The following is a 27,875-nucleotide window of genomic DNA, read 5'->3' on the forward strand; positions in this document are numbered from 1 at the left end:
AAGCTTTAAGGTACTAGCCATTGGTGTAGTAACGAGTCTAGCCTCTAACATCTCAACTCTCTTCAATAGATCCTTGACATATTTAGACTGTTTCAGCACTAGAGTATCAGCTTTAGTTCTTTCAACTTCAATTCCAAGAAAAAAAAATCATTTTTTCCAAGTCCTTTAGCATGAACACTTTATTTAATTGTTGGATCAGACCATCAACTTCAGTTTGATTAGTGCCAGTCATCAGTATGTCATCGACATATGCTAGAAAATAGATTGTTGAAGCTTTACTGTGTCAAACAAAGAGACAAGGATCTGAGGTTGTACTTGCAAAACCAAAGCCTCTAAGTGTGCTGTTTAGCTTCAGAAACCAGGCTTTTGGAGCTTGTTTTAAGCCATATAAGGCCTTCTCCAATTTGCACACAAGGCCATAACCAAGTGCATAACCCTCAGGTTGCACCATGTACACTTTCTCATGTAAATCCCATTGAGAAATGCGTTGTTGAAATCAAACTGCCTCACTCTCCATCCTTTTGAAACAGCAATAGACAGCAATGTGCGTACTGTTGTAGGCTTGGCAACCGGACTAAAAATTTGATCATAGTCCAAACTTTCTCGTTGATAAAATCCCTTTGCGACCAACCTCACTTTGTACTTCTGAATTGTCCCATCCGGCTGTCTTTTGATGCGAAATACCCAACGACATCCAATTGGTTCAACTGTTGGTGACTCTTCAACCAAGTTCCATGTCTTGCACTTCAAAAGTGCTGCATACTCCTCATCCATTGCGGCTTTCCAATGCAGAGAGGTTAGTGCTTGTACCATTGAAGAATGTTCAACTTGTGTGAGGTTTAAAACATTACCCAGAACCAGTGCAGTGAACAGTTTCAGCTTAAAAATTCCAACCTGACTTCTAGTAACCATAAGATGCGTTCGAGTAGGCGCTGTAGTGGGTAGAGCTGCATGTCCTCTTTCTAGCTACTCAGCTAACCCTGCATTACTTGAGGGAAACACAGAAGTAGAAGTAGTCATAATAGTATCATCAGTTAATGGACAGTTATGAGCAGCACTAATATTAGCAGAAGACTCAGGTTGAGCTAAGGGTGTGGAGGACGGTGGAGATGGTTGGAAAAGGATTGTTGTGCAGGGTCTAGTATTTGACGGTGTAGAGTGGCGTCTGAGTTAGGACAGGTGTTTCATGTATGAGAGGGCTAGTGGTTGGAAGTAGTGATTGAAGGTGTGGCTTGTGTTGAGATGATTTTGTTGGATAATGGTGTGGGTTGGAATGAGGTGCAATGGTGCAGATGTGATAGTTTGGAGGTGTGGGACAACAGATTTCAGTTTTGGAGTTTGATTGAAGAAGAGAGATTGATAAGGAAACTCAGATTCATCAAATAAGACATGTCTGGAAACGTAGAGTTTGCCGGAAGGTGAGAGACATTTGTACCCTTTATGATGAGAGGAGTAACCTAAAAAGAGATATTTGTGAGTTTTAAAATCAAATTTATGAGTGTTGTAGGGTTTAAGTTGTGGATAACATGCACATCCAAAGGTTTTGAGAAATAAATAGTCTGGTTCTTTGTGATTGAGGAGCTCAAATTGTGTTTTCTGATCTGTAGTATATGAGGGTAGTAGATTAATGAGATGAGTGGCTGTCAAGAAGGCTTGATCCCAAAACCTTAGGGGCAAGGAGGCTTGAGAGAGTCGTGTTAGGCCCATTTTAGTTATGTGTCGGTGTTTCCGTTCAACTTATCGTTTTGTTGGTGAGTGTGAGGACAACTAAGCTTATGAGCAATGCCATGCTGAATGAGGAATTCTGTGAAACTGTGAGAGAGGAATTCACCTCCATTGTCAGTTTGAAGACTTTTAATCTTGTGTCCAGTCTTGTTTTCAAGTAGCAATTTGTATTGGGTAAAGGCTTGGAGAGCTTGAGCTTTGTTTTGCAGCAGGTATAGACATGTGTATTTGGTTTTGGCATCAATAAAAATTATATAATATCTAAAACCTGAACTACTACTGATTGGTGCTGGCCCCTAAATGTCAGAATAGACTAACTCTAGGGTTGTGTTATAGTTAGTGAGTGAGTCAGAAAAAGGCAAATTATGATGTTTTCCTTGATAATATGCATTGCACAAAGGAGTAATAGCTGTTGTGTCTCTTTTATTCATATCATCGTCCACAATTTTACAACGCTGCATTACTTTTGCTACTGTTTTTGCAGCCGGTTGTCCTAACCTTCTATGCCATACTTCAAACTGTGACACAGACACAACTTTACAATGTGCATTTCCTTCTTCTTTTCTTTTCTGTTTTTGTTCACTTTCTTTTTCTTTTTCTTTTTCTTCTTGGTCTTGCTCATTTCCTTTTTATTTTTCTTTGCTTTTCTGTTCATGCTCAACACTACCTATTCTAGACTTTTGTACACTAAAATGAGATTCCTGATCACTACTAGCAGATGCAGTGGCTTTTATTGCTTGCAAAGCTTCTTTTCTTCCTTCGAATGAAGGTAAACCGCTTGATGGTGCTGTCCTGGCCAATATGCCAATGTTGTCAAATTGATAAAGTCCTCCTATAAGAGACCCTCTGAGAAGCAGTTCGTTGGTCTCCTAAGCCTTAACAAAACAATCAAAAGGATGGAATTCAAAGAACACATGATTATCTTGCGCAAATTTTGCTACACTAACGAGGTTCTTTGTGATTGAGGAAACATGTAGTAGGATTAGTAGTTTAAAGTAGTGTGTGTTGGGCTGATAAGATTGGTTAGACACAGAAAATAATATAGTTCTGCCAATATTATTGATGCACATACCTTGACCATTACCTGTGAACACCTACTCTGAGCCTTCATACTCTGAGCCTGTAACTAGATTGTTGCAATCAAATGTAAGGTGATGTGATGCTCCTGTGTCCAGATACCACGCTCTATCTGTCAAATATGTGGTTGACGGCGCAGCTGCAACCAATGCTTGTGGTTGTGAGTCTGTTTGTGACTGTGGTTGATGAAAGACTGAAGACGGTGGAGCTGGGTGATTTGATGCTGCTTCATAAGGTCTTTGATAGTTCTGATTAAACCTGTGATAACAATCCCATACAATGTGCCCAATCCTTCCACACAGCTAACATTACGGCCTTGAATTTCCATAATGGAAGGATCTGCCACCTCTAAATTCTCGACCACGAGCTCGTCCTGGAAACTCCTGACCTCTTCCTTGATAGTTATGTTGTTGATTTTGTGAATATCTAGAGTAATTGTGGTGGTGTTCTTGCAGTTTTGATTCTGAACCTTGAGCCAAATTTACATGCATAGTGCCAAGTACATTATTCTTAAATCTCTCAACTAATTCTTCTTGTCTTACTAATAATGCCTCCACCTCACTCTCAGTTATTTCATCAGCCTTTGAATTTATCATAGTAATAAAAGCACTATAATCCTCATTTAAGCCTTGAGCTACTACTTCGACAAATTCCTCACTAGTAAGAGGTGCATCTAATGCAGAAAGTGAGTTTGTTACCTTTTTTATCCTGGACATATATTCAGTTACAGATCCTTGAAGTTTGATGGTCTTAATTTGGGTTTTCAGCTGCTTTACTTTTGATTTCATCCTTTTTGCAAAATAATCTTCTAGTTTGAACCAGATCTCATAAGCAAATTCACACTCAGCCAACTGATGAGTAAATTCTGGATCCATTGAGGCAAAGAACCATGAGACTAAGAATTGATCCTCTTGCTCCCAAGCTTCGAACTCCTTCATTTCAGTGTTTGTCAATCGATCTTGTTCAGATCCATATCTCCTCGGTACTTTTCTTGGATCGAGATGCTCCTTGAGTTTATTCGATTTTATGAAGGCCAGTGCTTGACGTCTCCATGGAACGAAGTTATTTTCATCGAGCTTGAACGCGATGGTGTTGATCGTTGTTCTAGGGTTCATAATTGCGGAAGCTGAAATTTCACTTGGTAGCGCCATGGATCAGAACCTAGAGCTCTGATACCATGAGAAGGTATCAGAAAACTCTGTTAGATCTGAAAAGGAGAGCTAAGAGCGAGAGAGAAAGGGAGTAGAGAGCAGAGAGAAGAGAAGAGAATGAGAAACTGAGTTCATTGATTCTAAAAACTGCTTTACATAGTAGGTTTACTCTTGTATTTGTAGTCACAGCTGAAACATATTTTTCTAACAACTAATTACCCTTCTAACAAACTTGACAACCCAACATAACCAACTCCTAATCACATGCCTCACACTTCAGCTAGTTTCATCTTTTATCTCTATTTATCCTCAACAGACTCTTTTTATAATGGGTATAAATAAAATATGGTATTTTACTTATAAAAATGCACTTCTTTTCGAGAGACTCGAGAGAAATCTAAATAATATTTGTTATCTTTATCACACTTCAAACTAATAAAGAAAAATGAAAGTTTTTTTTTAATTGAAGATAAGGAGACTCAAATTCGCAACTTTTTAAATGAGTATGAAAAGACTATGCCATTTGAGTTATAACTCATTGGCAAAAAAAATGAAAGTTGCATTGACGGAATGAAAATAAAACATTTTGCTTGTGAATGCAAATAATATAATTGGTAATGCTACACGCGTATAAATATTTTTATAGCAGAGTTTAATTTAATTGACACAAATCTAAAAAAAGTATAAGTATGTATTATTGTTTTTACTTCGTTTCACTTTTTTAGCACATAAATTTTATTGAGAATGCAAAAATTTATTGATATAATACACAAATTTTTATATATAATATAAAAATATTTGCACATAACAAAAATTTTATTGATATAACAAAATATTCTACGTTTAGCACAAATTTTTATTTATAATATAAAATTTTTTACACATAACACATAAATTTTGATTACAGATATATTTTGTTAATTGAATAAGTCAATTGTAGTTCTTCAAATATTTTTATGCTACGTGTATTTTATTAGTTAGTTATAAATATTTTGACATGTAATTTTTCGAATATTTTTGTATTCTTTGTTGTTCACCAAAAAATTTTTATTGTGTACTAAAATTTATCTGTCATGGTATTTTGTTAGTTGATGTCTATATTTTAGATATGTGGTCTTTTAAAAATTTTGTTATATATCAAAATTTTTGCATCGAAATTTATATGTTGTGAATCAAAATTGTTGTGCTATAATTTTTTGAACATATAAAAGAAGAAGAAGATGAAAAAGACGATAATGATGATGATGATAATGAAATAGGATGAAAGAAAAAAAAAGAGAAAAAATCAAACAAAAGAAGAAGACTTTAAAAAAGAAAAAGAAAAAGAAAATGATGATGTTGTTAAAGAAGAATAAGAAGAGAAGAAAAAAACGACGATGATTATCGAAGAAACGTACAGAAAGAAAATCTCAAAGACAATGAAAAAGAAGAAGTTAAAGACAACAATGACAATGTTAAAAAAGAGGACGATGATAATCATATTTAAAAAAAAAATACGCATATCTAATCTAGTTAAGACTTAATTGATAAAATTATTTAACCGTATAACTTTATTGTAATATAATTATCCTACCATACAAAGATTTTATAAATAAAAATAATATATTTACTTGATCAAAATAAAAAAATATGTAATCGAAAAAAATTTAATTGAAACTTTTTTTTAAATTATCATGCGTATAAAATATTTGAATATAAAAATATCTGATCGAAACATAATATTGTATAACGTAATTAAAAATCTTATTGAAGTTTTTAATATAAAAATCCTTCCATTTAAATACCAAACACAATATTTTATCATAAAAGATTTTAAATAATCTCTAAAATTACTTCACCTCTTAAACTACTTCATTTAGATATTATTAAATGTGATATTTTTTTCTTTAAGGTGACAATAAATTAGATATATATATTTTTTGGAACTTTTTTAAAAATAATTTTATATAATTATAAAAGTGGCTTAATTTTGTATATATAGGAGGGTAACGTATAAAACTATATATTACATAATAATTGGTGTTTTTTTGTCTTTTAGTGTTTTACACAAATTCAGATTTGTTTTGTAAAATAGAAAGATTAGAAGGTACATTTTACTTTTTTTTCTATTTACAATTTAGAAATTAGATCATTAGATGGTTGGATTTTATTATGTTTAATTTTAAAAATGTTTGAAAATCAAACGGTACTATTTCAATTTCTATTAATTTTTTTAAAGAATGAATCCAACAGAGCAGTTTTAAATAATATTTTTAGATATCAGATGATAAAATACATCTTCTTAAAAACATATCTTTATTAAAAAAACTAATCTAAATTTATTTAATATGTATTTAAATATTTAATGTAGATATAGATAATTGATTTAGTATTTTTCTAAAAGATTCTTGAAAATTAAAATATGGAGGAAAGATAAGGGGAGAAAGTGAGAATCCTATCATCGTCTATACTCAACAAAATTAACCATTCCACGGTTTCATAAAATTATGGAGTAGCCCCTAAACTTTAACCTATTCTTCTCTTTTTCAATCACCAAACCCAGTGCCTCTTCAACCTCCGTCGTCGCTTTCTCCGACAACTTCGCCGGAAGCTTCTCCGGCGGCGGTCCATTTACCGGAGTTTTCATCTCCCTCGTTGTTCCTGAGAAACCAGAGAGCGCAAACTCTTAAACCCTTTCAAAACCCTAATCTATCTTCGAGCTCGTGGAATCGCTGCAGCCATGTATGGTGGTGGTGAGTGTGAAGTGAATTATCTTTATAAACTCTTATTTTTTTCCCTCCATCTTCTGAAATTTACTTATTTTCGGGTTGGATAAACAGATGAAGTGTCTGCAATAGTAATTGACTTGGGCTCACACACATGTAAAGCTGGTTATGCTGGTGAAGATGCTCCCAAGGCTGTGTTTCCCTCTGTAAGTGTACTAGCTACTCTTTTTTTTGTGTATTATTTTAAAAAATGTAAATTTTCAATGTTAATTTTTTAATCTCAGTGTGCTACACTATAGGAAGCTCTTAGATTGATAGTATAGTTGGGTGCATGTTCAAAAATTGTAGTTTGTTACTATAATAGCTGTGATAAATACTGTGAATAGTTTTGATAGATACTTGCTATTGTGAGCTAGTGATAAGTTTTGTTATGTGAATTTAGGTTGTGGGGGCAATTGATCAAATGGATATTGATGAAGCTGAGAATGGCGAAAAGAACTCCGAGTCTACTGCGGACGCCAAGAACAATGACAAACCCAAGGGAAAGCGAAAGTTGTATGTGGGATCTCAGTCCTTGGGGTACCGCAGAGACCATATGGAGGTGCACTTTATCTAGTGGCCTTCTAGACTAAGCTTGGATTACTAATTTACAGATTTTACTGTAATGAATGGGTTTAGGTTATTTATCTATTTCTTCCATGCTGTCAGGTCGTGTCTCCGTTAAAGGATGGGATTGTTGCAGACTGGGACATTGTTGACAACATATGGGATCATGCCTTCAGGTTGGTATTGATTATCCAATCAGTCTTTGATCTGTGTAGCATAGTTGTTAGGCTTGAATAGTAGCATGGACAAGGCTTATATGATACAGAGAACACCCCCCCCCCCCCCCCCAATTGCCTTTTTATCCCCTTCTCTAATCATACCTACCATTAATATTCATTTTGTAGTCTGCGGACATGATAATTCTTAGGTTAAGCATGCTAATATGTGTAGCCTAGTGGAAAACTTGCAGAAATAGGAGCTAGCTACTAAGAAAAAGTTGAAACAGGGGTGGGTGGGGGCTTGTATTTGGCAGACCAGCAATTGTGAACTAGCTTTTGACCTTTTGCATATGACCACAGAAGATTGAGAACTTAATTGGTAGGGACAGGGGGCTTTTAAGTTCCTCTATGTCATACCAATTACGGCTTTTAGAGTAAGAAGGATATATTTGCAATGGATATTGACAGACCAGAAATTTAGACTCTTAGATTCAATTGGTGGAAGAGGTGGTTGTGAGGATAAAACAGAGGCTTACCTAAGTGAGGCTAACATAGAGGTTCAGTGTTTTTAGGTGAGAAAATTGAAATTTTGTGAGTGATATATATAGAGGGGAGAATAATAATAAATAACAAAGAAAATTAATAAAGTAATCATGTGACTTTGATCCATAAAATAAGTGCTCTGACTTGCTTCCATTGAACTGCATTGGATTATTGTTCTCTTTTATACAGTTGTTTCATTTTATGGCATATGTTGCTGGAGTTTATAACTGTAATGATGCTTGGGCAGACATCCAAAATATCTAATATTTTTTATTCTAAAGCAATATTTCATGGAGTATGTATGTAACCTGTTATTCATAGTTAAAGCATAAAAGGATGTTAGAAATTCTGGTAGCAGTAGTCACTAAGTGAGATATGGTAGTAACGATCTTTCTTTACTCACCATTGTTGATTGAAGCCATAAAGACTCATCAAAGTTTTCCATTGTCATTGAAGTCCTAACTAAAAAGTCCTCTTTTTTAAACATCTTATTGGTTGGAATCAACTATGCAAGGATTGGCAATGAAGCATGATAGAGACACAATTAACATGATTTGAATAGCATTGTCTGGCGGGGTTCTTTCCAACCCACAAGTTGTAGAATTTAGGGAATGTGGATCTGTTTTACATTAAGGGGAAGAACGGCTATTATTAGAAGTTGAGTTCCTGAAATGGATAATACTCACGCATAATCTTTTGCTTTTAAGTAGGACCTGTTGTGCTCTTATCACTTTGCATTCTTCTTTTCTTATTAATAAAGTTCTTATTTTATCCAAAAATTCTTGAGATGGATGATTAGTGATCTTAAGTTCCCTATTGATCTCAGGAAATTCTACTGAACCATTAGAGTAGCATGTGATATGATAGTGATTATTAGACAAAAACGTGCCATCAAGAGCAAATGATATGTACAGCTGAGTTGATTTAGGTGGAGGAGTTGACATGCTAACATGTAGTGCTGAGAATATCATATAAATAATGTGACTTGGTCACATGACAAGACCGGTAGAGGCACTAGGCTGTGAGGAAACTGGATCAAATTGAAGATAATTGGATAAAGGATAGAGGAAAACCAAATAGGGCTTGTTGATTGTTATTGGATGTCATTTTTTCAGAAGTGGTTGAGTGGAAATTGCTTAACATGCCTAGGGGTTTGCTTTGTTCTTAACTGGGGTGTGCTTTCTTTTTTCTTAGGGAGTGCCTCTTGATTGATCCTAAAGAGCATCCAATGCTACTTGCAGAACCTTCTTCTAACACTCAACAGCAGAGAGAAAGGTATTGATGTATTGTGGCTGTATATAAATTTTTAATATACAATTATAGACTTCAATTTAAAACATTAGCGTGTAAAGTTTTTTGTGATTCTTCCAGGGCCGCAGAGCTTATGTTTGAGAAGTACAAAGCACCTGCATTGTTTTTGGCAAAGAATGCTGTAAGTGAATAATACGTACCGTCACTAACTAAGCAGCACAAATACAAAAATTGACATGGAAAACCAACTTTTGAAAATGTAGGACATGGACATGACACATATAATTTAAACTTTTGGGCAAAAAAATTCATTGCCCATAATATCATGTACAAGCTTCACTACAGAATATATTATTTTTTTAATTAAAAAATTGGTACACGGCCTTGCTTATATTGTGTCTGATTTGTTGGTTTCGAAAAAATAATTTAAAAAACCTCAACTATTAATGTGCGGTGTGTCATACAATTATTTGCTTTGGTGCTTGCTTGACTGACGCATGGGTGCAACACCTAAATGATTGCATATGCTTTATAGTTTACGACTTTTATGTTCTACTGAAGAGATGTATGTTCTGGAGTGATAATGAAAAAATATTGGAATGTGATTCCTTTTCATAACATACAGGTTTTGACATCTTTTGCATCAGGGCGTGCTACGTCATTGGTTGTTGATTGGTAAGAGTTTGCAAATGATCTTTTCCTCTTATTATTTTCATTTTTCTATTTCTGTATATTTGTTAAAATTTTTAGGTATTGTATATTGAAGATTTATGTTACTGTTGATTATTTGAGTTTGGTAATTGCTTTGTCATCCTTTTTCGTTGTGCTTTTTGATGTCCTGCTGGTGCTAAATACAGTTGTGGAGTGTTTTGAATTTGCTTTAGTTTCAGGATAAGTGACACTTTATGTATGTTATAAATACAATAAGAAAAAAGTCAAGAGTGAAACTGAATAAGTCTATTATCAGTTTTACTATCATAACTATGAGAAATCAAATTGCCAGAGATTTTATTCTGAAGCAAACATTATTTAATGCACTTGTAATTTCAGTTGCATAATTTTTCAACTGGTCAGGCTATCCTTTTTCTGCTTGACCACTGTAAAGTTCTCATTTTCAGTGGGTCCTGTGGAATGTGTAAATGCCAATGGTCCTCTATAAAACTTATTAATGTCTTGTGTAGTATGGTTGCATTTGGTTAGTGGGTGGAGACAGACGAGACAGAGAGACATAGACACGCACAAGACTCTGATTTTTTAGGTTTGGTACCTAAGCATGCAGCAAAGAATACAAATCTATCTGAGTGACGGCGACGGGTGGATCTGAGTGTGGAAGGAGGGAGAGAGGAAAGTGAGGTCTGTCTGAGTGATGAAGTAGGAGGGAGGGGCAGATTTGGGTGTTTTGAAAAATATTAAGGGTAAAATTGTAAACAATTTATACACAATATGTGCCCACTAAAAATCTATCTCATCATTTTGGAGACACACAAAATGTGTGTAAGCTTGTATGTAATTGTGTGTAACTGTGCTCTCCGTAAACTTGTCTCTCGCAAAACAAATGCTAGACATGTGTCATCGTGTCTCTGTCTCTGGTGGACATGAACAACAAACAAACACTGCCTATGTTCTAGGAGATGGAGGAGGCTGATCATGATGGAAGTTTAACTCACTCACGACTAATACTAAAGTCTTAGTCTAGAAAACATTAGGTGTCTAGCAGTGTGGACTGGGGAGACCAAATTGAACAACTTAAAACATGAGAGCTCAATAGAGAAAATTAAATTGGGAACTGATATGAGTCGTTTTGTGATTTACAGTATTAGTTTAACATTTATTGTATCAAATATGTCAGAATATAATGTTAGAAGCTCCGCGAATGAATTTGAGAGGTTTACGTTATTTTTTAATTGTGCTCAGTGGTGGAGGATCAACTACAGTTGCACCGGTACATGATGGCTATGTTCTTCAAAAGGTATTCACTTGTTGTCACCTAACTGAATCAATCCATGCTTTTTTTTTTCAATATATATATAGTATTTAATTTGAAGGAGAGCCTTGGGGCAATGGTTTAGTTGTCTCCATGTGACTCCAAGGTTTCAAACTATGGAATTAGCCACTGACATTTGTGTCAGGTTAGGCTACCTACATTACACTCTTTTGGTGTAGTCCTTTCCCGGACCCTGCATATCACTAGATGCTTGCCATTACTTTTAGTATTTACTTTCATGCCCAGTTTCTTATATGTAATATTTTCGTGGTTTCTTTTATCTTCAATTCTAAATACTCCATAGTTTCTGAAATTGGATTGCTTATATAGAGGTTATAAGGCTTATAGGTTGACATATCTGACATTATAAATTAATTAAATAATGGCCTAAATATACACATTAAATAGATTGAAGCAAATCATGACAATTAGTGCAATTTTAAAGTTCTCTGATCATAACTATTAATATTGCTTATAATATATAAGATATATAGATTTGAGGTTATTTAGTCCATTAAAATGTACAAATTATCTATAATTCTGTACCAATAAAGAGCTAATCTTTTTATATATGAATATGAACTGTATATGCATGTCTTATGTTCTGTTATAGGATCTTATTTCACACTTTCAATCATATTCAATAACATTGAATGTGTCATTTTGCTGATAATTTCTATAATGCTTTCTACACAAGGCTGTGGCGACCTCTCCTATTGGAGGAGAATTTCTTACAGACTGCTTGATGAAAAGCTTGGAAAGCAAGGGTATCGTGGTGGGTGACAATTATTAGTTATTGTGTTTGCCAGTGATCATCTGAAGCGAAGTTGCTGTGCATTTATCTGCCTGACATTTCCTTTTCTTTGTTGTGTTGTTGTAACAGATAAAACCACGGTATTCTTTTAGGAGAAAGGAAATACGCCCTGGAGAGTTTCAGGTATACCGTGTTCCAAGTTTTTCTGTATGTTGTAAGATAGTTTTCTCGCTAATTTTCAGGATCTATAATTTTCCTTGTTTCCTCTATCTTGATACTTGAAATTTCGCAATATGGAGTTCCTGCCCTTGGATCTTGTGATTTGTTTGTGCCTGTAAGAATCTGGATGGTTTAAGTGCTTCATTTCTCTCATCTTTTAACTGATGGTTGATCCTGGTTCTTGAGTTTTGGTTAAAAAAAAAAGACGACAGATTTCTATGAAAATCAATTGTGCTAGTAAACTGTTGCTCCATGACTTTAGCTTGTAAAAATTAAGCAAATTAATGAAGATAAAGGTGTTATAGAATAATTTATTAAGGTATACAAGGAACTGGAATTAGAAAGTGGGGTATAGTTGTGTAGAAAAAAATTATTTATTTCAATTTTCAAAGTATTTCTTGAAGTTTTGACGCTCATGATTCCAATGAAAATTGTCGCCTGTTCTCTTTATTGGTAGCATGAGGCTAATTTTATTTATTTGTTTGCTACCAACCAATATTAATTTAGTTCTTTGCTTTTATGTTCCAGTATGAGGTTGGTTATGACTACAGTTCAATAAACTGAATTATTATCATATCTCATTGTGTTTCTCTCGTTTACTTCTCTTTCCTACAGACTGTAGATATTGATTTTCCAAATACAACTGAAAGCTACAAACTCTACTCTCAGGTCCGTGAGTGATCATGGAATTTCTTGTTATATGTTATTTTCCCCTTATCTGATGTCTGCTTTCTCCTCTGACAGAGAGTGATTGCAAGTGATATCAAAGAATGTGTATGCCGTGCTCCAGATACTCCATATGATGGTTGGTCAACCTGTTTTCATCACATACAATGTTTTGAACCCCATTTATCCTGTGATTTATTCTTTTGCAGTCATATGTGCATGAAATGCCTCAATTTTGATTTATTGTTGCCCTTTGTTTTTTGTTTACGCTTTTTTCCTTCCGACCTCTCTCATAATCCATCAAAGAGCGTATTCCATAAAAAAATAAAAATAACTTGATCCGTCATGCTTATTGCAATGTTCCACTATTTGCTTTGCTTTACATTTATGCTTCCAATATAGGTGATATATTTTGATTATTTGATTTAGTAGAAAACTAAATTCAGACATGATTCATGACACAACACAATGATGTCATTTGATCTATGTAATCAATCCTACTTTGTGAGATAAGGCTTCGCTGTTGTTGTTGATTATTTAGTAGAATATACTTCTATTTTCCTGTCTCCAACAGAATTGAGTATAGGTTGTTCCCATATATGACATCGGTCATTCTTCATCTTTTACTGTAGATAGTGCATATTCAAACATTCCGATGACCCCATATGAGCTCCCTGATGGCCAGTAAGTTGAAGTCACTCTTACTTGTTAGTTTATATGGAAATGTTTTTTTAATAATGATTTTTCCTTCTTTTCTTTTTATATAATATAACACAGGACAATTGAAATTGGATCTGATAGATTCAAGATTCCAGATGTTCTTTTCAATCCATCCCTAGTTCAGGTGTGCAGTCTCTAAAGAAAATATGTTGGTTTCTGTTTTTTTGTTTTTTTTTTTGTTTACATAAAAGATTTGTAACAGATAGCCTGTTATATATGTATATACTTTTTGGCTTTTGCTTCTGGGAATTCCATATATTAGGTTTCATTAGCAGCATATTGTACGGCAGTCACATTGGGTTTATAGTTTTGTCTTTCAGTGCTTAAGTGAACTGCTTCAAAGTCAATGTTTCCAATTGTTTGTTCTTCAATGTACTAAAGTTTTGATGTTGCTTTTTCCCCCCTTTATTTTTTGTATATGTTGTGTCAATGTAAATCAAGACAATTCCTGGCATGGAGAGCTTTGCAGAAGTTGCTCCTTCCGTTCGTGGCCTACCCCAAATGGTAATCTACTTCGAAGTGATTTTTCTTTCTTTTTTTTGTTGTTCTCTTTTTTAGGTGTACAGTGTCAATGAGCCTAAGTACTTCCTTGTGCCCTAACTTGTCTTCTTCCAGTTTCTGATGATTTTGCTATCAATTTTGAATATTTACAGGTTATAGAAAGCATTAACAAATGTGATGTAGACATTCGAAGAGAGTTATTTAGTAGCATACTGGTAATTTTCTTGTGTCTATATGCTTTAGCTAGTTCCTACACTCAATTGGATACAGCATGGACTTTTTTTGGTGTTAATCTCTAATCCACCCTTGACCAAGCAATGATGAGAGCCTCACGCATATATTTGGCCATTCTTTATGATGGGAACTTGATGATTCATACTGGAGTGATCCATGGATTTTAAAAATAGATAAAATATTTTAAGTTTTAATTCATAATAAGATATTAATGAATTGCTTCAAACTAAAATATTTTAATGAAGATTTTTAATGTGTTGTAGTAAATAAAAGATTTAAATTGGATTATAATTATGTCATATGGACTTGTGAATTTTTTTGGATAAAAGAAGAATTTCATCAAGACGAGAGAAGAATAATAGAGGGTAATGGAGGATAAGAGAGCCAGGATTGGAGCTGCTACTTGGCAGAATATTAGAGTGGATTGGTCAATGATTTCTAGAATTCTGGAGGACTTGATAAAAGCATATGAGGAACAATTTTTTTTATCCAACTTTCTAGTGTTATGTTTGTAGGCTAATTGATCTGATCTAAGCATATGCATCTATTGACCTGAAACATATGATGGAAGTATCTTAGGTAGCGTTTGTTTTCGGAGACATGACACAGAGACATGGACAGTACATATTTAGAATGTGTTTGGAAGCAGAGACATGGACACGGAACACATTGTCTCCGGGACAGTTTTTTATATTTTTGTGTCCACTCTTCTACGAAGGACAATGATGGACACGGGATTTGGAAGAGTGGACACGGACTCTTTTATAAATTTTGTTTTCCTTTTTGTCCATAGATATTTTTTATTATTCCACTATTATCCCTTCTTATTTTTCCTATAATTAGTCTTGAAACTTTTGAAAGATAAATATTATTAAAGGTAAAATTGATCTTTTTAAAATGTTAAAAAATAATTTATAAATTGTAATTGATTTTATATAATTTAAAAAAAATCAGTTTTTAGATAAAAAAATTGGTTTTCTAAATAAAAATAAATTTTTATGTGCAAAAACTTTTTTTTTTCATGTAAAAATAGATTTTTTTTTAAAACTGATTTTCTGATTTTTTATTTAAAATTAATTTGGCTTATTAACCTAAACAAAATTTTTTATTAATCAAACTCAGATCTATTTTTTTATTAATCTTAACCATATGTATTCCTACATATTAATAATAAATTTAAAAATAAAATAAATATATTTATAATTTTTATTTTAATATAAATACTATTATATATTTTTTTATTAAAATTTTTTGTCTCTTCAAATATTTTTTTAAGTTTCGTCTGTACTCCTACGTACTCTCATTCTCTATTAAATTACTTTGTACTTGACCGTAGAAAATTTAGAATCATATGGTTATTTTAGTCATTTCATATAATATTTTAGTCTTGTCCATATGTATCCAAACATAATACTGGACATTACATTAGTGTCTTGTACATCGTATCCAAACACAATACACAAACAATAATTTTTAGTGTCTCCGTCCTATTGTCTCTGTCTCAGTGTCGTGTTCTGTCCTGTCTTTGAAAACAAACGCAGCCTTATAGTGCATCACCTGACAACACTGAAATTGATTTCATTCATCACATGTAGCTTGCTGGTGGCACAGCTTCAATGCAACAACTGAAGGAACGCCTTGAGAAGGATTTACTAGAGGTAAAATTCAATAAATAAGCTCTTGTCTAAAATCTATTAAATGCACTGAACGAAAGTGCGCTTTTGTGCTGAGTCTGAATACTGAGTGTGGATGTGTAAGATTGGGTTTCAGCTGCATTTAGCTTTTGCATTCTGACATTTCTAAGACAAGAAAAATAACTTGATTGACCTTGTGAAACACTCTCTCAGGAGTCAGATTTCAGTTTATATATCATGATTCATAAACTTTCTTTCTTTGTTTTAATCATGAAAAATTGATTGCGATACACGTCTGATGCAGGAATCCCCTCAAGCTGCTAGAGTAAAAGTATTAGCGAGTGGAAACGCTACTGAAAGAAGGTTTAGGTAATACCCGAGTCAAAATACTACTCAACAGTTGCGTATGATGCTTGATTAACTACTGTACATATTTCCATGCTCCTTGATCATTGGTTTGATATCTGTAAATACACTTCTAAAGATTGAGAAAATGGTTCACACGATGTCTAGTATAACTATAATAGGAAAATTGGTGGTATGATTTGATCTTGAGGTTACTACTATAGTTATTTTGAATTATATATTAATTATTGGGTGCATCAGCGAATCACTATATTAGCTGAAGATTGATCTACAATGCCAGCCTGTTAAAGACCTAATGTGAGCCTGTTCAGGGATGGCGTTTTTGAGTTGTGTGAACTCTTTTGGCGTTTCTTTCTGCATGTGTGATGATCACATTTCGCCATGAACACTGGATGAAATTGCTTTTAAACTCCAATCATCGTATGCCGAGCTGCCCTTCAGGATACATTATGTGGTCTAGTTACTAGGTTTGGAAATCAGTTAGGGGCTGACTTGGATTATGATTTTATATGAGAATGCGATGATTGTTCATGCATCATTGATACTGTATCCTCTAAGTCATGTTTCTTGATGATTTTGTGCAGTGTTTGGATAGGGGGTAGCATATTGGCTTCTCTTGGCTCCTTCCAGCAAATGTGGTTCTCCAAGTCCGAGTAAGTGTCCATTGCTTGCCCAACTTCTTGTGACTCTGCATAAATTTTACATTACCTTAAGGGGAACCATGAACAACGGTTTAGTCGTCATATGTGATCTCATTGTCATGGATTCAAACCTTAGAATTAGCCACTAACAATGCATCAGGTTAGGATGCCTTGCTTATACACCGGGCTGCCCTTATATTTCACATTCCTTATCTTGTTGCCTTCTTTCTCTTATGTCGACATGATATATCATAGGGATCAATAGTATCATTTGATCTATGTAGCTGACTTCACCTAGTGGAATAAGGCTTTGTTGTTTTTTGTCGTTTTCATTCTCTTCATCACTTTTGTCATTACGAAAACATAGTTGTCAAATTACACATCCAAATTTTCCATTAAAGACCATGATTGTCAACAATAAACTGTTTTAATGCACTTGTCACAGGTATGAAGAGCATGGAGCTTCATATATCCAAAGGAAGTGTCCTTAAATTGTTATTTGTGTGTGCATACGTTATCACCTTGGGAAGTATTGCCATGAACGCAGACTTAGTTTTCTGTGATTGTCTTTTAATGTATTTATCTTTCATATTTATATCCATTCCTGTTAATTCTCAACCTAACTGCATTATTTACCTAGTCTAATTGTAGCTGTAATTTATACTGATGTAAAGTATACCTATAGTCCCACACCCCCCCCCCCCCTTTTTTTTTCCTTTTGTGTAAGTTACAACATGAAATTTGAGTGTCTATTTAAATGGTAAAGATAATTAGGACAATTTTTTTGCTGCAATCTTTGTTTTGATTGTTATTTGCTGCAGTTATTGATGTTTTAACCTTTATATCAACGGGTTCTGTTATACATCTTTGCTGCCCCTGTAAATGTACATGTATACTCTCTATTTTCATTTTGGGGTCTTATGCATTAACATCAAGGACAATTTTACTATGAAGAGATTTTTGTGTGAAGAGAATCAAGAGGAGTGTATAATCTATTTTTAAAAATTAATAAAAATAAAATAAAACATTCTCCTAGATAGATATATCTATCTATCAAAGAAAATCTCCATATCTTTATTTTTCCTCTTCACTATAGCATGATGTTAACCTTTTTAACGACTTTTACCTGTTTATATTATTTCTTTAATTAGATACAAATGCCAAAAGACAAATGTGTAAATGGTGTTTAATTATTGATACAAATGATATATTTTGACCATCGTTTGTATGTAAATTCTAACATTTGTGCAAACTTGTTTGAAAATTTTGGTGTTTGAACGAAACGTAAAATAAAAAATATTTACACAGAAGTTATTGTTTTCTTCATTTTTTTAATTTTAATTTAATTTATATAAAATTAAATTCTATGAAAATAATATAGAAAATTTTTAAATCAGCATAGAAATTCTATAAAAACAATGCAGGAACATTTAAAGTTAAACACCAATACTATAATGAAACAATATAGAAATTTGGTATAAATAACAAGGGATATATCTATAAACATAAACAATAGGGTACGAAAATTATTCTTGTAAGCCAATGAGATACACTTCAAATGACATAGTTTTTCCATACTCATTTAAGAAGTTGCAGGTTCGAGTATCTCTATCTTTGGTTAAAAAAAAAATTCTTGTAAAATTTATTTATTTTTTAATTAATTTTTAGGTTCATAATACTTATCATCATCATCACTAATTCAATAATTTACATGAAATAAAATTTAAAGTTATTTTACTTAATGCATCATTTATGAGTGGCTTTTTTTTCTCAAAAATTTTATTAGTTATATACATAAAGGAGGAGGGTTGTTAGACCTTCGACAGTGAACATAAAAATTTAGTCGAATCTTCATTACATGGACCAAAGACGTTATTGTGCTAAAGCTAGGTCGTTACCCGAAAACAACGCACTATATGGCTTGCGTACAGTGTCAAAGGAGCAAGAGCCGCTGCATCGGTGCCCGGGTGTAGTGTTAAATGAGCAAGGATTCTCGCATTTTCGTGAACGAACGAGGATAAATAAGCTAATTCACAAAGAAAAAGATAAAGATAAATGTTGGAGCGACAGAAGAAGGTTGAGATTTAGGACATGGGACATGGAACATAGGCACTTTAATAGGAAAATCTATGGAGGTGGTGGACATCATGACAAGGAGAAAGATTAACATCATGTGCCTACAAGAAATAAGATGAGTCGGTGCGAAGGTTAGGGAGTTGGATATTTCCGAGTTCAAACTTTAGTATACAGGAAAGGTGAAGAATAGGAATGAGGTATGTATTATTGTGGATAAGTAGTGAAGAAGGACGTAGTGGATGTCAAGAGGGTGGGAGATCGGATCATCTCTATCAAACTTGTGGTGGAAGGAGGTACTTTTCATGTAATTAGCGCTTATGCACCGCAAGTGGGTTCAGACGAGCAATACAAGATAAGATTTTGGGAGGATCTAGAGAGTTTGGTCCAAGACATGCCTTCAGGAGATAAGATTTTTTTAAAAGGAGATTTAAATGGCTATGTTGAAAGAAAAGTGACTGCGTATGGAAGTATTCATGGAGGCCATGGTTTTGGGGTGGTCAATATCGAAGGTAAAACTATTTTGGACTTTTCCTCAATCTTTTACCTTCTCATCGCAAATACATGTTTTAAAAAGAGAGACAAACATCTTATAACCTATAAGAGTGGTATGACAAGCTCTCAAATCGACTTCTTTTTGTTGAGGAGAGTTAACCGAAAATTTTGCATTAATTGTAAAATTATTCTGGAAGAGAATTTAACAATACAACATAGGATGTTGTTCATGAATTTTCACAAAGATGAGGAATCCAAAGACGAGGTGGTGGCGGATGAAAGGTGATGAACAAAGAAGATTCTTAAGACGGGTAGGAGAAGAGGCAAAGTGGGATGGAGATGGAAGTGCGGAGGAGATGTGGAAGGAGATGGCAGAAGTTATTAGAAGAACCGCAAAAGAAAGTTTTGGTGAATCTAGAGGGATAGGACCAAGAGATAAGGAGTCCTGGTGGTGGAATGCGAGTATATAAGAAAAGATAAAGGCAAAAAGGAAGTGCTTTAAGGAGTGGTCTTTGTGCCGCAATGCAGATAATTGAGAAAAATATAAGGAGGTTAAGAAAGAGACAAAAGTAGCTGTAAGTGAAATAAGAATAAGAGCATATGAGGGTCTCTACTAGTCTTTAGGCACAAAGAAAGGAGAAAAATATATATATAGAATTGCAAAGAGCCATGAAAAAAGAACGAGAGACTTGGATCAGGTTAAGTGCATAAAGGACAAAGACTGAGAGGTTTTGGTTCAAGAAAAGAATATCAATGAAAGGTGGAAGAGCTACTTCTACGAGTTGTTTAATGAAGGACATAAGACTCTTCTAACCCTTGGTCGGTTATGCATGAGGGAAGAAGGATTCGAGATTTCGAAGTACAAGAAGCTCTAAAGCGGATGAAAAATGAAATGGCAGTAGGACCCGATAATATTCCGATTGAAATTTGGAAGAGCCTTGAAGAGAAACGCATCAATTGGTTAACCAAATTTTTTAATGAGATTTTAAGATCAAAGAAGATGCCAGATGAGTGGAGAAAGAGTACCTTGGTACCTATCTACAAGAATAAGGGGGATATACAAAGTTGCGAAAACTATAAATGGATCAAACTCATAAGTCATACCATGAAGTTATGAAAAAGGGTAATAGAACGGAGGCTGAGACAAGAGACACAAGTAATAGAGATCCAATTTGATTTTATGTCAGACAGATCCACTACTGAAGGGATATACCTGTTAAGAAGGATGATTGAGAGGTATCATAGTAATAAAAGAGATCTATATATGGTGTTTATTGATTTGGAAAAAACGTACGATAGGATGCCAAAGGATGTCTTATGAAAGTTTTTGGAAAGGAAGAGAGTAAGGATCGCATATATTCGTGCAGTTAGAGATATGTATGATGGGGCTACAACTAGTGTGAAGACTCAAGGTAGTGTGACGAAAGAATTTTCTATTGTTATAGGATTACACCAGGGATCATCCTGAAGTCCATACTTTTTCACATTAGTCTTGGAAGTACTCATAGAGCATATCCAAGAGTCTGTATCATGGTGCATGCTTTTTTTCGATATCGTCCTTATAGGAGAGTCAAGGGAAAATCTAAATGAGAAGTTGGATTTATGAAGAGAAATTCAGGAGGTGTTTGGTAAGTTCGGCCGCCGAAGGAAAAACTCTAATACAAAGGTAAAGATTGGAGAAAACATCCTACGAAAAATTAAAAGTTTTAAGTATCTTGGATGCATCATACAGGATAATGAAGAGATTCAACAGGATGTAAATCATAGGATCCAAGCAGGTTGGTCAAAATGGCGGAGTGCGTCTGGTTTTATATGTGATATAAAAGTGTCTTTAAAACTTAAAGATAAATCCTATCTACTGCTATCAGACCGGCTATACTTTATGGTACAAAGTGTTAGGCGGCCAAAGGGGTGAACATAAGTTAAGTTTGGCAGAGATGAAAATGTTGAGATGGATGAGTGGTCATACGTGATTGAATAGAATAAGAAACGAAGATATAAGAGAGAGAGTTGGAGTAGCACCTATTGTGAAAAAATGGTAGAATTGCGTCTCAGATGGTTTGGACATGTGAGAAGAAGACCGATAGAGTATCCAGTCAGAAGGGTGGATGAGATGGAAGATGGATAAGGGGTGAAAGATAGAAGAAGACTTAGGAAAACCATCTTTAAAGTGGTCAAAAAAATCTAAATGTAAACAGTCTCTATGTAGACATAATACATGATAGAGTTCAATGACATCATTTATCCATATGGTCAACTCCACTTATTAGGACAAGACTTTCTTATTGTTATTGTTGTAAAGGAATTTATTTTGTTCCCTTTCTTATAATTGCTATCAAGAAAACATACTAACAAAAATAATAAGTAGAATTTCTTTTTCTGCAACAAGCACATTAATTTAATTATTCGCTAAAAATAATTATACAAAGTCAAATTTAAGTTCAAATTTAATCTTTATTCACTTGAATCTTTAAATAAATTATATATCTTTATTTCTAAAGACCAAATCACTAAAATTGTTTACAAATTATTTATTCGCTATCAAAATTATCCTCAAAATATTTAAAATATGTTAAAAATAGGATAAAACACATTAATAAATTATTTCAACTTTAAAATTATGCCAATATTTTATTTTGATTTTTGTTATAAATATGTTTTAAATGATTCTATGCAAATCGAATTAATTAGATTCGATTTACACTTTTTCAATATAAATCGAATTAATTGGATTCAATTTAGTTTATATATATTGTATCAGTAGCAAATCGAATCAAATAGATTCAATTTACTATTAATAACAAATTGTTGACATTTATTACTGTTAAACATAAATGTCTATAAAAAAAATACTTAGTTAAATTTTAATAAAATATAAAAAAAAATCAAAACGAACAAAAATAAAAATCTAATTTTTGTCCGTCTAATAGTGAAAGGTGTGTCTAGAAATCAATCCTAATATAATAGGAAAGCTGGCCTTTCTTCCTTCCTTCAGATGGTGAAATGTCTTTCATAATTGCTGAAGCAGGAGCAATGTCAAAGTGAATCTTGTGGTGAGATTCTTTCGGGTTTGTCGTTCGAAGCCTTCTAATCGGCTAGTGTGTGCTTTTCAATTGAGTGAAATCTTTCTTTCTCCTTAAAATCTATTCTTGGTTTCATAAAATTTATATTTTTATAAATTTATGAATTTAAAATGAATAATAAATAATTTTTAAAAATTTATTAAAAATTATTTTTGATTCATTAACATTTAAAAAATTATTATTAAAATTTTTTATAATAAAAAAATTAATATAAAATATAACTCTTTAAAATGGCATAAGGATTAAGACTTCAATTTTTTTTCATAGAAGGGAAATAAACATAACATTTTGTCAGTTACTTTTAACCAAGTGTGAGAGAGGATGAAGAAGAAGGAGAGAGATGATGATAAAAGAGAAAATAAATAAATAAATAGAAACGGACATTAGAAGGGAAAAAATATGACCGTTACAACTTACACGCTGCAAATTTTCAAATTAAATCATTAAATAAATAAATAAATAAATGATAAAAGCCAGTTTCAGAAAAGGAAAGCTGCAAACTTTCCACTTCCACAACACTCCTTTCTGTCTCGGCATTGAATCATGGAAACAACGAACCAAGTAAGCAAAGAAGAAGAAGCTGAAGAACAAAGGAAAGACTTGGTTGTGTCTAAGGAAGAAGAAGAAGAAGAAGAAGTAGAAGAAGAAGCGCACCCGTATTCCTTTCATGTCTCTGGACCAAGGAATTTGTCTACCCTTAATTGGAGAGATCTCATCTATTCAACTTGGTCAGTACCCATCTCTCAATCTCACTCAAACTCTGCTTTTTTTTTTTTTTTGTTCAAAATTCTATTTAAATTTAGATCTAAATTGGTAGGATTAGATTATGGCTTCAAGCACAGGCTTTTAGAAAATAAATAAAAAATATGAATTTGAACTTTATATAAAGCGCGCTGCAACTAGGGTTCCAATAACTAATGTTGGTGTCTTTAGATTTTGGTGATCTAAAATTGGTAATTCCTGAATTGCTAAATAAATTTATATATATCCACTCCTATTATCATAGTATTTATTATATTTGTTTCAATTATTAATTATTTGGAGTGGAATTTTCTTCGCCCTGGATTTGTGGCATTTCCATTATTGTGTTAGCCTCTTAACGTTAAATTTGCTTTTGTGCAGTGAATTTTTTCTGAATATGAAATTTCCCTGTTGATTGGACTATTATGGGGGATCTTTTTTATTTCCATTTTAAAGTTAATTTCAATCTTGATTTTGAATAATAACAATGGTGTCTCTTTGATTAATAACCATGATTTGAGCTTGAGCAATGTCTTGTCACCAATAACTCTGAAGTTCCTCATCCCAATTTGAATCTGATCTTATGATATAAACATTGATCTTTTGTGGAATTCAGGAAGGATTCAAATTACAAAAGAACAGTGATTGCATGCTTTATACAAGCAGTTTACTTGCTTGAACTTGATAGGCAAGAAAAAAGAACACAAGAGACTGCACTAGCACCTAATTGGTGGATCCCCTTCAAGTACAAGCTCACACAAACTCTCATCGACGAAAGGGACGGATCCATTTTCGGGGCAGTACTCGAATGGGACCGGGCGGCAGCTATGGCCGACTTGGTCTTAATGAGGCCTAGTGGTGCGCCGCGAGCTGTTCTAGCACTCAGAGGAACACTACTCAAATCACCCACAATGCGAAGAGACATCGAAGATGACCTTAGATTCTTTGCCTGGGAAAGTTTGAAAGGCTCTTGCAGGTTTAAATTGGCATTGGAGGTACTAAAATCGGCTTCGAATTCCTTCGGAGGAAGCAATGTTTGTGTGGCAGGGCATTCATTGGGTGCTGGTTTCGCTCTTCAAGTTGGAAAAGCATTAGCCAAAGAAGGAATCTATGTTGAGACACATTTGTTCAATCCACCTTCGGTTTCTCTAGCAATGAGTTTAAGAAACATTGGAGAAAAAGCAGAGTCTGCTTGGAAGAAACTGAAATCCATGCTTCCTTATAGTGGCCAGGAATCTCGAGCCGGCGAGGAAGGAGATACCAACAAGAATCTAGGATTAAAGAGTTGGATACCGAGGCTATCAAGCTTCAAGAACTCCGGTTTTGGAGTGGGCAAATGGGTTCCTCATTTGTATGTAAACAATAGTGACTACATTTGTTGTTCTTATAATGATCCGGGTGGTGATGGTGGAGTTAATAAGGAGAATGTTGCACCGCCGGGGAATGGCCCGGTCGCGGCGAAGCTGTTTGTTGTTACTAAGGAGAGGCAGAAGTTCCATGAAGCTCATGGATTGGAGCAATGGTGGTCAAGTGATGCAGAACTTCAGCAGGCTATTCATAGTAGCAAACTGATAAGTAGACAGTTAAGATCTTTGTATAGTGGGAGTGGTACTTCTTCTCAAGTAACAACACAAGGAAAGTCTTAGTAACTGAAAATTGGAGTTTGTGAAATTGAATTCTTTGCTTTTATTTGTTCATATGATTCTTTTGTATTTGTTTTGTTTTCTGTTTTGGGTTTTTCTTTAAACAAATTAGTGTATTGTTTTGCCTTATAATAAGTGAAATCACTCTTACTGAAAAGTAAAGAGAACTTGCTGCTTTGATATTTGTCATTACATGTGGAATAATCTCAAGTCTTTCTGGTTTGAACACATATTTTCTTATTTTAGCAAGGTTGTGAGAACCGGACCGGTCAATAAACCGGTGAAGTCACTGGTTCAATGGTTCACTGGTTCAACTGGGGTTCAACCGATTTAATTAAATATTAAATAAAATTATTAAAAAACTTAAAATAATCTTAAGTATATAAATTCAATGATCTCTAACTTAATAAAATTTAATATTTCACATAATAAATTATCCATTACTTAATATTATAGGTTCACAAACAACTTCAAACATCAAAGTTTATAAGTAAACAAAAAATAAAAGTACATAATGACAAACCCATAATGTTCTACATTCAAAAGATACAATTACTAGCAAGTTTTCAACTAATCAAAGGTGCAACTCATCAAAAATCATAATTATCATTAAGTGTTCCAACATCTCCATCATAAACAGGTAATCCAAAGCTACCATCATCAGAAGTACCACCAAAAGAAGCTGTATTTGAAGAATCAGCAACATTAGGGAAATCCACATCAAGTTCCACATCTCCTCCATCTAATAAAATAAAATAGAAAACCAAGAAAAATTAAAGTTACAACTTTACATCAGATATTGAGAGGAAATGAAACAAGTTTTGCTATTTCAATCACCTATAGGATATGAAGGCATAGCATTATCCGTATAAATTAAATTTTCAATGCCTTCGATGTCTCCATTAGTAAATTCAGGATCACCTTCATCCGGCATTACACAAAAATCTACTGTGTCAATGCTTTGAATGTCAATTGGATCATAATTCTTCTTCTTGCGATGCATTCTAGATTGAAGGCGTAGATTATAAGTGACATAAACAATGTCACTTAGCCTTTGATGCTCTAATCGGTTCCTCCTCTTTGAATGGATTTGTTCAAAGAGGCTCCAGTTCCTCTCGCAGCCGGATGATGAAGATGTTTGATGAAGAAGACGAATTGCTATTTTTTGCAAGTTAGAAGCACTCCCACCATGTAGCCTCCACCATTCACCTACTAGAATATGTAATTCAACCATCAATTCTCATTCAATATTTAAAAAACATTCAAAGTAAATTAAACATAGAAATATAAATACTTACCAGGTTCAAGTCTCTTAATTGCTTTCAATGCACTTTCCCTTCCAAAACTTCCTTTTTGATCTCGATACAACTGTATCTCTTGCATTGCGGCAATCGAGCCATCGCAAAGAGTTTCAATATCAAATAAATCAAGCAAAGACCTCAAGATATTTGCCTTCTCAACAAACCCCTCACTATAGAAGTAATCTGGATTCAAAAAGTATGCTGCTTCATGGAGGTCACGCTTCAAATGCTTATCCCACCGCATTTTCAAGATACTTGTATAAGGTGTGTATGCAGATTTCCTATTTCTAAACATTGTCTTGATATTAATTTTGGCTCTTTGCATGCCCGCATACACGATACCCAGAGAAGGTTTCTCATCAGCATCAACAAGCCTCAATAACTTAATTAGAGGACCAACAAGCATAACAGTAGTAAAACAATCCTCCCAAAACTTACTATCCAAGATAATTGAACTAACCATCTTCCCATTGACACTCTTGGATAATTTATGAGAAGTGAAATATTTGTCAATCACCAATGCTTGCAAGTCTTGTTTATGATCATATATACTTTTCAAAGTAATGAAAACAGTAACAAAATGTGTTACTCCTGGTCGAACAATTTCTTTCCACTCTTTTCTTTTTCTAAGCCATGACAAGAAAATCATATGATTGTAAACAAAGACAGTCACTTTTGAAGCACGAGAGGCAAGGTCAGCTATGTGAGGAAGACTTGCTATGTCTTTCAAGATAAGATTGATGCAATGAGCAGCACAAGGAGACCAAAAAATATTTGGATACTTTTCATGAATGAGTTTTCCAGCAGATACATAATTCACAGCATTATCAGTAACCACATGCACAATGTTACTAGACCCAACCCACTCAATAACCTTAGCAAACAATTTAAACAAGGTATCGGCAGTTTTTATCATATCAGAAGCATCAACATGCTTAACAAATGACATACCAGCAGGACAATAAACTAGAAAATTAATTAACGTACGCTGCCTTTGATCAGTCCAGCCATCTGCCATCAGTGTACAACCAGTCCTTTTCCACGAGCTTCTATAACCTTCAACAAGCAACTGACACTCCTTCTTAAGATCGGCCAGCAAATGAACTCTCATTTCATCATACGACGGTCCCTTGAAACCAGGTCCAATTGCAGCAACGCCGTCCAAGGCAGGTTGAAAGTAAGGCGATTGAATTGCATTGAATGAAATCCGTGCATCAATGATCCATCTTGCAAGCCCCAACTTAACCTTGTGTTTAACTTGTTTACTGGCCAAGACACTTTTCAAAGCTGGTTGAGAGCCTGGCGTAGTCCTTTCCTTAAAATAACTTCCAATTGGAGTAGCAGCAATCGCTCTTCTCTTTCCTTTGTCTCCCATTGTTGCAGGAGCCGGAGGTTGTACAGGATTAGGCGCTTCACCCTCTTCTTCCGCTTGTGTTTCACTTTCCACATCATAACAATCAGCTGTATATTTTCTTTTTTCGGCCTTATTTTTTTTGTTTTCCTCCAAAAGCCTTTTGAATTGAAGTTCCACATCTTCAGTTACTTTGTTACAAACTTTAATTTGTCCAGGGATCTTTGCAAGATGATATTTCATTCTATATATC

General features: G+C 33.9%; 2 protein-coding genes across 3 annotated transcripts; both read left to right on the forward strand.

Moving 5' to 3' along the window:
* Nucleotides 1-6,315: 6,315 nt before the first annotated feature.
* LOC112776518 (actin-related protein 4) lies at nt 6,316-17,728 on the forward strand. Of its 2 annotated transcripts, XM_025820705.3 has the most exons (20): nt 6,316-6,685; nt 6,773-6,864; nt 7,101-7,259; nt 7,367-7,440; nt 9,160-9,240; nt 9,337-9,397; nt 9,842-9,891; nt 11,131-11,185; nt 11,898-11,975; nt 12,084-12,137; nt 12,789-12,842; nt 12,918-12,978; nt 13,472-13,523; nt 13,617-13,683; nt 14,001-14,063; nt 14,213-14,275; nt 15,890-15,952; nt 16,233-16,297; nt 16,879-16,947; nt 17,381-17,728. In XM_025820705.3, the coding sequence occupies exons 1-20, from the start codon at nt 6,673-6,675 to the stop codon at nt 17,424-17,426; spliced, it is 1,320 nt and encodes a 439-aa protein (XP_025676490.1). In that variant the 5' UTR covers nt 6,316-6,672; the 3' UTR covers nt 17,427-17,728. The 2 variants fall into 2 exon arrangements, 1 of the variants encoding a protein (XP_025676490.1); XR_011877193.1 differs by lacking the exons at nt 12,084-12,137; nt 12,789-12,842; nt 12,918-12,978; ... (6 more) ...; nt 16,879-16,947; nt 17,381-17,728 and having other exon boundaries at nt 9,318-9,397.
* A 4,727-nt stretch (nt 17,729-22,455) lies between these two features.
* Nucleotides 22,456-25,159, forward strand: LOC112779319 (GDSL esterase/lipase At4g10955). The gene is made up of 2 exons (XM_025823563.3): nt 22,456-23,314; nt 23,944-25,159. Exons 1-2 carry the CDS (start codon nt 23,130-23,132, stop codon nt 24,971-24,973), a joined length of 1,215 nt encoding a protein of 404 aa, XP_025679348.1. The 5' UTR covers nt 22,456-23,129; the 3' UTR covers nt 24,974-25,159.
* The last annotated feature ends 2,716 nt before the right edge of the window (nt 25,160-27,875 follow it).

This window comes from Arachis hypogaea, chromosome 19 (genome assembly GCF_003086295.3).
Source record: "Arachis hypogaea cultivar Tifrunner chromosome 19, arahy.Tifrunner.gnm2.J5K5, whole genome shotgun sequence".
NCBI lineage: Eukaryota > Viridiplantae > Streptophyta > Magnoliopsida > Fabales > Fabaceae > Arachis > Arachis hypogaea.